This window comes from Corylus avellana, chromosome 4, assembly GCF_965113065.1.
Source record: "Corylus avellana chromosome 4, dhCorAvel1.hap1.2, whole genome shotgun sequence".
Lineage (NCBI taxonomy): Eukaryota > Viridiplantae > Streptophyta > Magnoliopsida > Fagales > Betulaceae > Corylus > Corylus avellana.
This window is the reverse complement of record NC_142493.1, coordinates 12,054,558-12,068,767: the sequence shown is the minus strand read 5'-3', so window position 1 is coordinate 12,068,767 and position 14,210 is coordinate 12,054,558. Positions and strand designations below refer to the sequence as shown.

At 34.9% G+C, this 14,210-nt stretch overlaps 1 protein-coding gene and 1 non-coding gene across 2 annotated transcripts; both read left to right on the top strand.

The window, feature by feature from the left end:
- The first annotated feature begins 597 nt into the window (after positions 1–597).
- Positions 598–1,599, top strand: LOC148586322 (uncharacterized). The gene has a single exon (XM_088515563.1). It carries the CDS (start codon positions 598–600, stop codon positions 1,597–1,599), a length of 1,002 nt encoding a protein of 333 aa, XP_088371689.1.
- A 1,183-nt stretch (positions 1,600–2,782) lies between these two features.
- Positions 2,783–2,889, top strand: LOC148586321 (small nucleolar RNA R71). The gene has a single exon (XR_015912024.1). It is a non-coding gene; the product is annotated as a small nucleolar RNA R71 (small nucleolar RNA).
- The last annotated feature ends 11,321 nt before the right edge of the window (positions 2,890–14,210 follow it).

The window sequence follows — 14,210 nt, the reverse complement described above, 5'->3', positions numbered from 1 at the left end:
GGATGTGAATGTTTGGGTTTCATATTACCATTCCGAATTGCTTGCTTACTTGATTCACATTGATCATTCTTTCTATCTCATATGATTGTTTCAAAATACATACACTATCATGTATTTAGGAATGGGTTCCTCATCTTGACATGTGTTTTTCACGCGTACATTTTTTCTGCATACCATGTGTTTGATAAAATGCCTCAAAGACTCCGGTTTGCAATTGTGCTCAATTTCTTTAAATTACATTGCTCTATTCCACTGTGTTTGGTCTTTAGATGTTGGTTGGGAAGTTTCTAGGCGAGGTATGTTCAGTATTCATGCAATCTTTTTAATGTTATAATCAATACCTCAATGCCTATTACGTGTTTGATAGAATGTCTAAATGAAATTTCTTTTGCATTTATATTCCTTTGTCTTCTCGAAATAAGTATTTTTTGTGTTGGTGTGTTCAACATTTATCATTTGTTTCTAGTGCATCTATCTCATTTGAGGGATCACATGTTTCATATCAAAATTTTGTTTACAATGATTTTTTCTCCCAAGAATAATATGTGCTTTTATTTTGCCATTTTTTTTTCCTTCTTTGGGGTGTGAATGCAGAAAATGGTGTATCCAATTTCGGAATCCACACCAAGGAGGAAGCGCACTCGAGAAGAAAAATCTATCTTACAAGACAAAATTCTGACATGCAACATTGTGATTGAGCGTGGAGTGGAGCAAAATGATCTTAGAGTTGAACCGTTTCGGTTCATTCATGAAATATTCCAGGCCAATCAATGGACCTCTTTGTTCGTTCCTATTAATGCGTACACTCGATTAGTTCAGGAATTCTACTATAACATCAAAGATATTAACTTGGTTGGTCCCCCGTCATTCAAGACCAAGGTCTCCGGGAAAACTCTCAATATCACTCCTGAGTTGATAAGTGAAGTTACTGGGATTCCATTGACAAATGAGAAGCTGCTTCCATTTTTTGAGACCGAGCCACAACCAACTAAAGCGAAAATCATGGCGGTTCTTAATCCAAGTCGGGAGCTTGTATGGGACGAAGACAAGAACAAAATTTTGATTGGTTATGTACGGGCTCTAGAGAGGCTGCTACCACGGATTGTGCTGCAGAATATTTGGCCAATATCTCAAAATAGTCATGTGACTATTGAACGAGCAATGATGATTTATGGCATCATTAACCGTGTTGAGTTCTGTTTATGCACTCATATGGTGTTGACAATGATTGAGCTCCATGAAGATCACTCTATTGCCTTACCTTATGGAGGCCTCATCACAAAGATCTTGCAAGCCACTTTGCCTAAAATTGCTGCAAATGAACATGTGGAATCTCCTGAAGGTTATTTTGGCAAAGCAATAGTGATGAAGTCAAATGCCCAACTTCATAGGCTTCACGCTCCAACTGACCATGCTCCTCCAATTGTTCAAGATCCTCCAGCTGCGTCCTCCTCGAGATCCTCAGATATTTCAAGTCAATTAAATAAAATAATTGACTTACTTCAAGCTCAAGGCCAAAACATTGAAGCTATCAACACCCGCTTGACGACGTTGGAGAAAGATGTGAAGTATATCAAGGACAGTTTTTGGCAAGAATAATCTATCTTTCTGTTTGCTTTGTTTTCTTTTTGGCAAGAATACTCTTTTTGGTGACTTGTGTCTACTTATTTAATAGTTAATGGGTTGTTGTCTTTCTGTTTAAACTCTAGAATTTCATTTTTTTTAGTCATGTCCTTTTGTCCTTCAGAGACAAAAAGGGGGAGTTGATTTGATGTGTCATTTTCATGTACAAATTATTTTTGTCCCCGAATGGCCAAAGGGGGAGTTTGTTAGTTTAGGTTTTGGCGCATTCGGTTTGCATGTAAATTGTTGAAAATGAGCACCTCAGCATGTCCAGAAAGCAGGATTCTAGAAAGCCCTGTCCGAACCGCCAGAAGCCAGGTCCGGACCCAATTTCCAGAAAACACATTTTGAAGGGCTTGTCCGGACCGCTAGAAGCTGGGTCCGGACACTACATCCAGCAAGCTGTTTTTGAAGGGGAGGTCCGGACCGTCAGAAGTTGGGTCCAGACCCAATTTCCAGCAAGCCTATTTTTCATGGCATGTCCGGACACATGACTTGGGTGTCCGGACACCACGGGGGTATGCATATGTAACCCTAGTCATGTCCGGACACCTAATTATCCCCGTCCGAACATGGCTGCTGAAGTATTGTTTTATTCTCTATTTAAACAAAATGTTTTGCCTAATATAGGTACGTATTTTGGAGAGAAAAATTAGAGAGCTTAGAGAGAGAGATATTGTTCTAATTTTATTTGAGAAAAGATTAAATACGTGAAGCCAATCAGAGTTCCGGTGAAAGGAAATCTTTTAGAAGAATTGTGCCAGATGTTCTGGAAAGGGCTACTGAGGTAGAAGTCAAGTGGGTCGCTTGTCGTGTGCAATGAAGAGTCAAAGGTTTTGTAATTCTTCTTATATTCCTTATTCTTCTTATAGTGGATTGATTTCCTGGGTTTGGCTGCCCCGGAGAGGTTTTACATTTAGAAAGTTCTCTAAATGGTTTCCTCTTCGTAACCAAATATCTGTGTTCTTGAATGTTTATTTCATATCTGTATTTGGTTGAATTTTAACTGTTAGGTTAGATCTTATTCTGCATAATCTTTGTGAAACACCTAGACATTTGAATAGGTGTCGTTTGGAGTCGTTTTAAGGTTTTTCATACAAGACTCTTGTTAGGATCTTTTAAACCTTCATAGAATGCCAGTACCTGATCGTCTTGAGATAAATTTTGATGTGGGCATCTAAGAAGTAGCTCATTAAAGTGTTCCCATGCCTCGAAGAAACGGTCTCCATCTTTTTGTTGGAAAGTCAAAATTTCCCTTCTCAATTGCCTTGTCTTTTGGGTTGGGAAAAACTTCTTTAAGAACTTTGTGGCCATCTCACCCCAGTTATGAATAGAACCTGTGTCTAAAGAATTGTACCATATCTTAGCATTCTATTTTAAAGAAAAAGCAAAGAGGATTAACCTGATTCCTTCTGGAGTTAAACCCTAGGCATTTTGAGTCCAGCAGAGATCACAGAATTCTAGAATATGCCGATATGGGTCCTCTGTAGGTGTGCCTTTCTAGTGTGGACCCGTATTGGGTCGCTACAGAGATAAATTGTAACTGCTCTACACAATGGGCTAGAAATTAATGCATGAGGGCTGGTCGAGGATCTGGGGACTAAATGATTTTTTTTATAGGTCTTCACACCGGAGGTGTATTGTCTCTCAACATGATTAAAACAAAAAGTAAAATAAATAACTAAAAAAACTAAAAACAAAAATAAAACTAAAAATAAACGGAACTACTTATCGCTAGCACGAAGTGTACTGACAGAGTGCGCTCGATCGTACTCGAACAGATGTGTGTGGGTGCGCTCGTGCGCACAAAGACGCACTGGCGGGAATGCGATCGAGCACACGGCTTGGTGCGCTCGATCGTACTCGTGCAGAATAGAAAAACATAAACTAAAATAAAGAAAAACAGAAAAGAACACGGTAGTTTCAACGCCCTACAGTAGTGCGATCGAGTGCACTGCTGCAGAACGAGACTGCACGTACGAAAACAAAAAGCAAAATTAAAATTAACACAAAATAAAATTCAAACAAAATCGAATTAACTAGGGGAAAAAAAATTATAACCAAAATTAAACAATACCCGGCAACGGCGCCAAAAACTTGTTATGATAAATACCACCTAAATTAATCGATAATATTTGCAACGTTTTAACTCGCAAGTGCACAAGATCAAAATAATAGTATAGGGTGCAAGTACGAGATCATTCTCACGAGGATTGTTGATTTTGCTTAGAATTGATTTTCTAAATTTAAAATACCAAAATTGTCACAAAATTGATATTATGAAAAGAGATAAAGATAAATGAAAGCATTAAGGATTCGATATCCACCACAAATCAGACTAATTAAGATAACAACATTCCAATGCACCAATCATACCAGTATATTTAAGGTTTGCCAACTTAAGGACAATGGTGTCTACTCCTTAAGCTATTGATCTCCCTAAGCAACGAATTAGGCATGGGTGTCTGCTCTAATTCTTTTCTTTCTCAAAGGATTTAGCATGGGTGAATGGAGTTGGATGAGAGATTGACATGAGAAGAAAAAAAATAGTATTTATGACAATTAAATTGGTATTTGGAAGTTAAGAAATCTAAATACGCGCATGATTAGATGTTTTCCTTAATATATCATTTTTCTTTTTCAAATGTTAACACATTTTTTTCTTCTAAATTGGGACTCACAATAATTAACTTTTCAAATTGCCGCAATTTTAGCAGCTAAATTGAGAGAGCCCAAATAGAACTAACCTACCCGAGTTGGTGACTAAGGCCCAAAATGTTTTTGGACAAGTAAATCTCATATCGACTCTCTCACATTAACTGTCTAAATTGGTAGCGATTTCGATAACTAATTTGTTGACCATCCATATCTTTTCTTTCCATTTTCTCTTTCTTTGTAAGATGTAAATCCAAAGATCTATTCCAACTCTATCTCACCTTTTTAGTTCTTGAAATAATGCCACTTAAAAGTACACTCAAATTTAAATAAACACAAGAGGAAACGTTTTTTTCACTTAAATTAGCTTGAAACATATTCTTAAAACACTCATTTGTCTTAAAAAAAAAATTGATTATTTAAGACAATATAAAGTGGAAAGCTAGAACAAAAAGGTGTATGGTCAACCACGTATCAGAATAGGATTCTCCCAATTTTAGGTATAAGGTCATGATTTAATGTTGTTGCATCTAACAACATAGATGATATCATATCATTTAAATTTTTTGAATAATGTACGAACTTATTTATCTGAGGATATGATTTGCACCATTAGATACAACATTAAATTCCGGCCAAAAAAGAACTCTTCGAAGTTCCTTGTTCGCATGGATGGGGTTTATAAGTTAAATATAGTTGGAAAATATATGAGGGAGACACAGAGGGAGCAGGAGAGAGAGAGAGAGAAGGAGAGAGAGAGTACCTTGACCACAACATAATTGATCTGTACAAGAACAACTGGGACAAGGTGGGTATCGAGGCATGTAGCTGCCTTAGGATTTGTCCCGGTTTCTTAAGAAGTAGAGGAACTTACCACGATATATAAATATATGTTATTCACCATTTAAAAGGATGACTTTAAAAGGCAACTAATATTGACAATATCGGGAATCACATAAAATTGCTTCCCACACTTCACAAAAAGTAAAGGATTCTTCTAAAAACCATAACTATCTTGCCATATAGTTTGCTTGTTCTCTTATGAGTTCTCTAATGTTTAGATGATTACTTTGAATATTATTATATGAGTAACGCTAGGTACCACAAAACCACTTACAAATCTCTCACAAATGTTAAATTAGAGAAACAAATATAAAATTTTCAAGCAAATATTTTATGATATAAATGGGAAAACTAACTTTAATATAACTTATACTATGAATGTTTGACATGCTTTCGCATGCCAATAACACATTATTTATAAGTTTCAATATATGTAAAGTAGATTTAAGAAGTTACCACAAGTGACAAAGAGAGCAAGTAAGAAGAGAAAGAAAGGAAGGGACTTGTGTAAAAGATATTTTTATGAGGATTTTGACAACTCGTTTATAGATTTTGCTATATTTGAAAAGCTATTTTTGAGAGAAAAAACTAGAAGAGGTTTGGAGTTGTTGTGAAACTTCGATAAAGTGGTAGATATGCTGAAACAATACTGATTATTTGTGAGGAGAATAGAAAAAGTATGTTTGATAAAAAATATTTTTCTATGTTGTCATGAAGAAATTTTTATTTATGATGTATGTTCAATTGCACAATAAAATTTCTATTTATAGTTAAATAAAGCACTAAAAGAAAGGAAATACAATAATTACAAGATAACATAAAATCAGTATATTTACAATAATGAATACGATTGCAAATATTGCCATAATATGTTGAGAATATGAACTTGTTTTTAATTTATTGTACTTGTAATTACTTTTCCTGTTTCTACTGCAACTATAAAACAAATATTTCTAGCCGTGAATATTGTCCAAACTAAGCTTTATAATAAAATTGAATACTAGTTTTTGACTGATTCTTTGATTTTGTACATCAAAAGAGAAATTACTGCAAAATTTAGTATAAATTTAGCCACATGGTTTTCAGGATCTAAGACAATGACGGGTCCAATTTTGATAGGTATTTAAAGTGAATTTTGAAATATATTATAAAGTAATTACTTGTATCTTTTCCTTTGTTTAATTTTTTGTTAGCAATGAATTGATACTATTTTTTTTTTTTTTTGTATTAATTTAACACTCAATTTTAATATATTTCTCATTCATACTTTCGCCCTCATATCCTAAAATATTTTTCATTTATGCTTTGCCTCTACCCATAAGATTTTCTATCTCCGTCCCTGCTTGGTAAAAGGCATGGACTCCATGTCTCCTTGTGGCTTTGCCTTTAGATGTATATGTATATATCTAATTTATCCAACATCCATATTAAATATACTTTGGCAAATAACATTAGAAAAATCATATACCTTTTTTCTTCTCCTTCCAAATTGCTCATCACAAGCAAAATAATAATACCTAGTATTTATTTGTTTTGAACTTAATTGCAAAATGTAGTCTCGGCCAACTATAGGTACCGAAACAATATTGTCATTGTGATCAAGGACAAGGTATACACGATTGCAACAGAAATCTGTAAGTCCTACCTAGCTTGGAGGTAGGACTTCTATTTTTACCAATGGGTTGTCCATTTGTATCACCGCCTTGGCTTGCTTCTCATTCTTAATGGAACCAACACAATCAACTCCACAAATCCTCACACAGCAACGTCCATATTCTCTAGAACGAATGCGTGTGACTTGCAAGACCACAATCCTCCCAAGGAATCTCAAGCAATGGCTACATCCAAAATAAGGCAAACGAAATCCTACAATTATAGCAAACCCAATCAACCCAACGGCTAGTACAAGAAAGGAAAACCAAGAAGATTGTCATTCATTTTGTACAATACTTTCCTTTGTAAATCTCTTAAAGAATGTGTTTAAATTCATCATGTAACAATGAAAAACACAAGACAGCAATTACACAAAAATATCAAACTCTATATGGTATCAGAGCTTTGAAAGAGCGACTCACGTTGTCATTTTTTTTTTTTGTCTCTGAAGCATTTCTTCAAACACCTGCTGCTCTTCTCCAATGGCCTCTGCCTCCACTGAAATTACCTCCACCGAAACCACCCCAAACAATACTCCCATCAATACCCAACAAGCCCCTCACGTAGCTCCTCTCTCCAGTTTTGCCCAATCCATCACCAAGCTAAACAAAACCAATTACATGACCTGGCATGGCCTTGTGGAACCATTCCTCCGAGGTCATGATCTCTATGGGTACATCGACAGCACAAATACCCCCAGCCTGCCCATCTCCAACTCCCCTGGCGGCACTTCCACCATCTCCACAGACCCTGACACCCTTCGATGCCTCCGCCAGGATCAATTGGTCCTCAGCATGCTAATGTCCTCCATCTCCGATGAATTGCTGCCTCAGGTCCTTGGTTGCAAAACTGCCCAGGAGCTATGGAAGACACTTGATAAATCTTTCACTGCAGAATCTCAAGCCCGTGTATTAACCCTCCATCTTCAACTTACCACTGCCAAGAAAGGAAATCTGAGTATCTCATATTATTATCATCAAATCAAGCACACCACCACCACTCTTGCTGCTGCCGGACACCCAATCAGTGACGAAGAATTCACCTCCTATCTCCTCGGCGATTTGGGTTCCGAATACGACCCATTTGTAACCTGCGTAACCACTCGTGTGGAGCTCCTCTCCATTGACACGCTGTTTGGGCATCTCCTTGCCCACGAATCTCGGCTTGCAAAACATCATCAAGAAGACTCCTCTTTTCCGACAGCCAACGTTGCAACTCGGAGCCCCAACTTCCACCGTGGCCTTGACAGTCATCGAGCCTTCCAGCTCTCCTCCGGCCAAGGACAACGATCACGGGGGCACCCTCATCAACTTCACTCTTCTGCGTCCAGAGGTCAGGGAGGACCTTCAGGTCCCTCTCCCTTTCAATATAGCCCACATCACCAAATGGGCTCCTCAAGGTCCAGACCCACATGCCAAGTCTGTGGCAAATTGGGCCATTCGGCCCTCACCTGTTACAACAAATTTAATCAAGCTTATCAAGCCCCTGGCCCAAATCGGACAGCTTACAATGCAATGGCCACGTCATCTCGGGATCTCAACTGGTATCCCAACACTAGTGCTTCTCACCACGTCACCTCTAATTCAAATCAATTGAATATTCAATCGGAAGAGTACGATGGCCCCGATCAAATTCAAGCGAGCAATGGTACCCGCTTAGCCATCAAAAACATTGGCACTTCTCTATTCTCTCAAGCTAATTTTATTTTACGTAATGTTTTGCATGTTCCAAAAATTACAAAAAATTTATCACCTGTGCAAAAATTTACTTTAGATAATAATGCTTTCATGGAATTTCACCCTTCTTGTTTTTTTGTTAAGGATCGCATCTCCGGGAAGATTCTACACAAAGGCCCGAATAAGAATGGACTTTGATAAGTGCCAAATATTGCATATTTGGACCCCTTTATTTACATTAGTTAATCCTTTAGTTGTGTCGTTATTTAATATTTTGTGTAAGTTTTATGTTTTTAGTGTTTGTAGGTCGTTGAAGAAAAACTACAGCTTTAAAGGGAAAAATGCAAAGTTTGAAAGAAAGCATACTTTGAGAAGACCTAGATGATGTGGTTAAGTCTAACCAAATCCAAGAGAAAGGTTAAATCAGATTAAATTGGATAAAAGATCAGAGTGGATAAGATTTCGGATCGGATTCAAATTCAGATTCTGTATACATCTCAGTATTTTGACCGTAACTTTTTGTTCAAATATCGGATTGAAGTGATTCAAACGGAATTGGAAAGCTAACTCAAAATACTAAACTTTGTTGTGAAATATGATTTTCCTAATTTGGAGCGTTTCTATGCCAAAATCGCCCCACAATTAAAGGATACAAATCTGGACGAATCCTATTCCGATTTCAGACTTCTATTTTGACTGGGAGACAGACCTTCGAATTATCTAGGTTTAATAAGGTTTTTAGGACTTTCCTAAGCCTATAAATAGACTTATTTGCATTCAAGAAAAGATACACAATCCTAGAGAGCAAAATTCTTTTGTTTAGTTTTTTTTTAGGTTTAGGTTTAGGTTTAGATTTTATTTTTATGTGGAGCTAAATTCCCAACTAAGGTTGGGGATGAAGCCTCACAGATGAAGAACGACATCACTTTTATGTAAGCCTTTATTTATCCGATTTGATTGAATTCTATATTTCAATTGTTTTACTTCTAATCAATGTGTGGAGTGATTCTTGGATATCTCTTGTGATTCAAGGATACATGTGATGATTTAAGATAATTTCATATGATTGATTGCTTGGTTTTTAACTCATAAAAATTGGATATCCCTTGTGATTTGTTCTACGGATACATCTGGTGTTTCAATTGAATTTGGATTCCTTTTGTGATTTGGGCAATGAATGGATACATGGGATGGTTTTGATTAATTCTTTGAAGCATAGTAAAACATACATAAGATTTAAATTGTGAGAACTTCGGATAAATATTGATGGATATGGAGTATTTTGTTTTGATTCGATGAGTGTGGATTCCCAAACCTTAGTCTTTATCTTTTGTTTTATTTAGTTTATGTTTATCTTTTAATTTTTAAAACCAAAATTCAAAACCCTTTTGGAACTAGGTTAGGATTTAATTAGTTTAGATTTAAATTTCTCTTTCAAAAATACAATTCTCTGTGGGTTCAACCTCGCACTTGCAATCCATTAAACTACATTGATTCGTGCACTTGCAAGTTAAATAAATTTGCACAATAGACTTTATCAATGGTCCCCCTCTACGTCAGCCGCACCACCTAGTGTTTTTTCCAATGAACGTGCTTCTCATCACTATTGGCACGCGCGTCTCGGTCATCCCACTGATCAAATACTTCGTCAAATTGTGTCTCAATTTCACCTACCCAGCACGTCTAATAAGAAGCTACCACTTTGCCCAGCCTGTCGCCGTGGCAAAAGTCACCAGCTTCCTTTTTCTATGTCTGATCACCCATCACATGTTCCTCTAGAATTAATTTTTTCTGATGTTTGGGGACCTTCCCCTATTTTATCAAATAATGGTGCTCATTATTATGTTATTTTTGTTGATCATTTTAGCAAATTTTCTTGGTTATATCCCATCCAATGCAACTCTGATGTTTTCACCATATTTCCTAAGTTTCAGGCTTATGTCGAAAGGCTTTTTGACCGTAAAATTAAATCCATTCAAACCGATGGCGGTGGCAAATTTCAAAAACTCCGACCTCTCTTTGCATCACATGGCATCCATCATCGTTTAGCATGCCCTCACACTCACGAACAAAATGGGTCTGTAGAACGAAAACAAAGGCACATAGTAGAAATGGATCTTACCAACCGATTCAGGCCATCAAAATTTGTGACCTAAAAAAATTGAATTTGCATCAGTATAGAACTAGGATGAAAATTATTCTTTCCTAAAACATCATCCTTCAATACAATTCCCTACAAAATGATAATTAATTTCTGTCTTGCCTAGAAGAACTTCTTTGAGTGTTAACATTTGTTTAAGAAAAAGGTGACAAGAAGAAGAAGAAGAAAAAGAAGTTCAAAAGCGTACATAATGATCATAGAGAACTGCTCTTTAGTAGACTGTTATACAACTGCCAAATAACTGAATGATATGGTAGTGAAAATCAGTCATTAATTTTTACATTTTTTTTTAAGTTAAGATTTTTACTACCATGTTATCAAGTTATATGTCAGTCGTATAACAATATACTAAATAACATTACTCGTAATAAACAAAACAATAACTACAATAATTAAATTAGACTTAAGCTATACGAAACGAGGAATATGACCTAGCATTTCGTTATTTAGATTCTAATAAGAAGGAAAAATAAATGAGGAAATAATTAAGGAGACCTGCTATTTTTTTAACACTTATCCATCTCGGGTCCAACTTATTTTTAAATTTGCCATTAGATCTGTAGGACCTACATGTGGGTCCTACAAATTTAATGGTATATTTGAAAAAACAAGTGAATGGACTTGAATGAGAGATTGACAAAAGAAGATAAAAAATAGTATTCATGACAATTAAATTGGTACTTGGAAGTTAGGAAATCTAAATAGGAGCATGATTAGATCTTTTTCTTAGTATTTTTTTTTTTTTCAAATGTCAACACATTTTTATTTTTATTTTCAAATTGGGATTCACAATAATTAACTTTTCAATTTGCCACAATTTTAGCTTCTAAATTGAGAGAGCCCAAATAGAACTCACCTTCTCGTGTTTGTGACTAAGGCTGAAATTCTTTTTGGACGAGTAAATCTCATATCGACTCTCTCACATTAACTGTTTAAATTGGTAGCGATTTCAATAACTAATTTATTGCACATCCATATCTTTTCTTTTCATTTTCTCTTTCTTTGTAAGGTTTAAACCCAAAGATCGATTCCAACTCCATCTCACATTTTTAGTACTTGAAATAATGACACTAAAAAGTACACTCAAGTTTAAATAAACACAAGAGGAAATGTTTTTTCACTTAAATTAGCTTGGAACATATTCTTAAAATACTCATTCTTAAAACACGACATAGATGATATCATATCGTTTAAATTTTTTGAATAACGTGCTAACATATTTATCAGGTGAAACCATTTACACCATTAGATGCAACATTAAATTCCGGCCAAAAAATAATTCTTGGTATTTCCTTGTCCGCATGGATGGAGTTTATAAGTTAAATATAGCGGGAAAATAAATCAGGGATGATACATAGAGGGAGAGAGAGAGAGAGTGAGGGAGAGTACCTTGGGCACAACATAATCAATCTATGCAAGAACCACTGGCACAAGGTGGGTAACAAGGCCATGCTGGTACCTAACGGTTTGTCCCGATTTCTTCAGATGTAGAGAACCTACCATGATATATAAGTATATGTTACTGACCATTTAACAGGATGACTTTAAAAGGCAACAAATATTGACATCATTCCCTCTAAATAAATGGAATCATATAAAATTGCTTCCCTCACTTAACGAAAAATAAAGGATTCTTCTAAAACCACAACTACCTTACCATTTAGTTTGCATGTTCTCTTATGAGTTTCCTTATACTTAAGTAGCTAGGCTCCTTTGCTTTCAATTTAATTGACAATCAATTATCAATGGGTTCCTTAGCTTTCTCTAAGGTTTAGATGACTACTTCAAATATTATTATATGAGTAACGTTAGGTACCACAAAAAGCACTTACAAATGTCTCACAAATGTTTGATTAACAAGACAGATTCAACGTAACAATGATGTTAAATTTTAGAAAAAAAAATATAAACTTTTCAAGCGAATATTTTATGATATAAAAGGGAAAACAAACTTTAATATAACTTACATGTTTTGTGTTTGACATGGGTTTGCATGCCAATAACACATTTTTAGTAAGTTTAAATATATATAAAGTAGATTTAAGAAGTTACCACAAGTGACATAAAGAGCAAGTAGAAAGAGGGCCAAAATGGACAAGATCTTCATGACTAAGTGTACTTTTTGAGTGTTTGAAAGAAAATTAATAAGAAAGAATACGACTTGTGTAAACGATATTTATATGAGGATTTTGACAACTCATTTATTGATTTTGCTATATTTGAAAAGCCTTTTTTGAAAGAAAAAACTAGAAGGGGTTTTGAGTTGTTGTGAAACTTCAACAAATCGGTAAATATGTTGAAACAATACCGATTATTTTAGTGGAAAATAGAAAAGGTATGTTAGATAAAACTGATGTTTCTATGTTGTAGAAAAAGACAAACGAAAGATAATTTTAGAGAAGAAATTTGTATTACTAATGCATGTTCAATTATACAATAAAATGACCTATTTATAGTTGAATAAGGCCCTTAAAGAAAGGAAATACGAACAATTACAAATCAGCATATTTACAATAATGAATACCATAGCAAGTATTGCCATAATATGTTGAGAATATGAACTTGTTTTTAATTTATTGTACTTGTTACTACTTTTACTATTTCTTCTGCAACTATATAATAAATATTTTCAGCCTTGACCATTGTCAAAACTAAGCTTCATAATAAAATTGGAGATTAGTTTTTGACTGATTCTTTGATGTCGTCCATAAAAAGAGAAATTACTGCAAAATTTAGTATAAATTTTGCCACATGATTTTCAGGATCTAAGAGAACAATGGGTCCTATTTTGATAGATATTTAAAGTGAATTTTCAAATATATTATGAAGTAATTATTTGTATCTTTTCCTTTGTTTATTTTTAAAAAAACAATGAATTGATACTAATTTTATTTTGTATTAATTTAACCTTCAATTTTATATATTTCTCATTCATACTTTCACCTTCATATCCTAAAATATTTTTCATTTATGATTTGCCTCTACCCATAAGACTTTCTGGCTTCGTCCCTACTTCGTGAAAGGCATGGGCTCCATGTCTCCTTATGGCTTTGCGTTTATAAGTATATGTATATATCTAATTTATCCAACGTCCATATTAAATATACTTTGGCAAATAACATTAGAAAAATTATATACCTTTTTGCTTCTCCTTTCAAATTGCAGATAAAAGCAAAATAATAATACTTAGTATTTATTTGTTTCAAACTTCATTACAAAATGTAGTCTCAGCCAACTACAGGTACTGAAACGATATTGTGATTGCGATCAAGGACAAGGTATACACGATTGCAACAGAAATCTGCAAGTCCAACCCAACCTGGAGGTAGGACTACTGCTTTTACCATTGGGTTATCCTTTTGTATCACCGCCTTGGCTTGCTGCTCATTCTTTCCAACCAATTCAGGCCATCGAAATTTGTGACCTACAAAAATTGAATTAGCATCAGTATAGAACTAGGATGAAAATTATTCTTTTCGAAAACATCACGCTTCGATACAATTCCCTACAAAATGATAATTAATTTCTATCTTTCTTAGAAGAAGTTCACTAAGCAGTAACATTTCTTTAAGACGAAGAAGAAGAAGAAGAAGAAATTC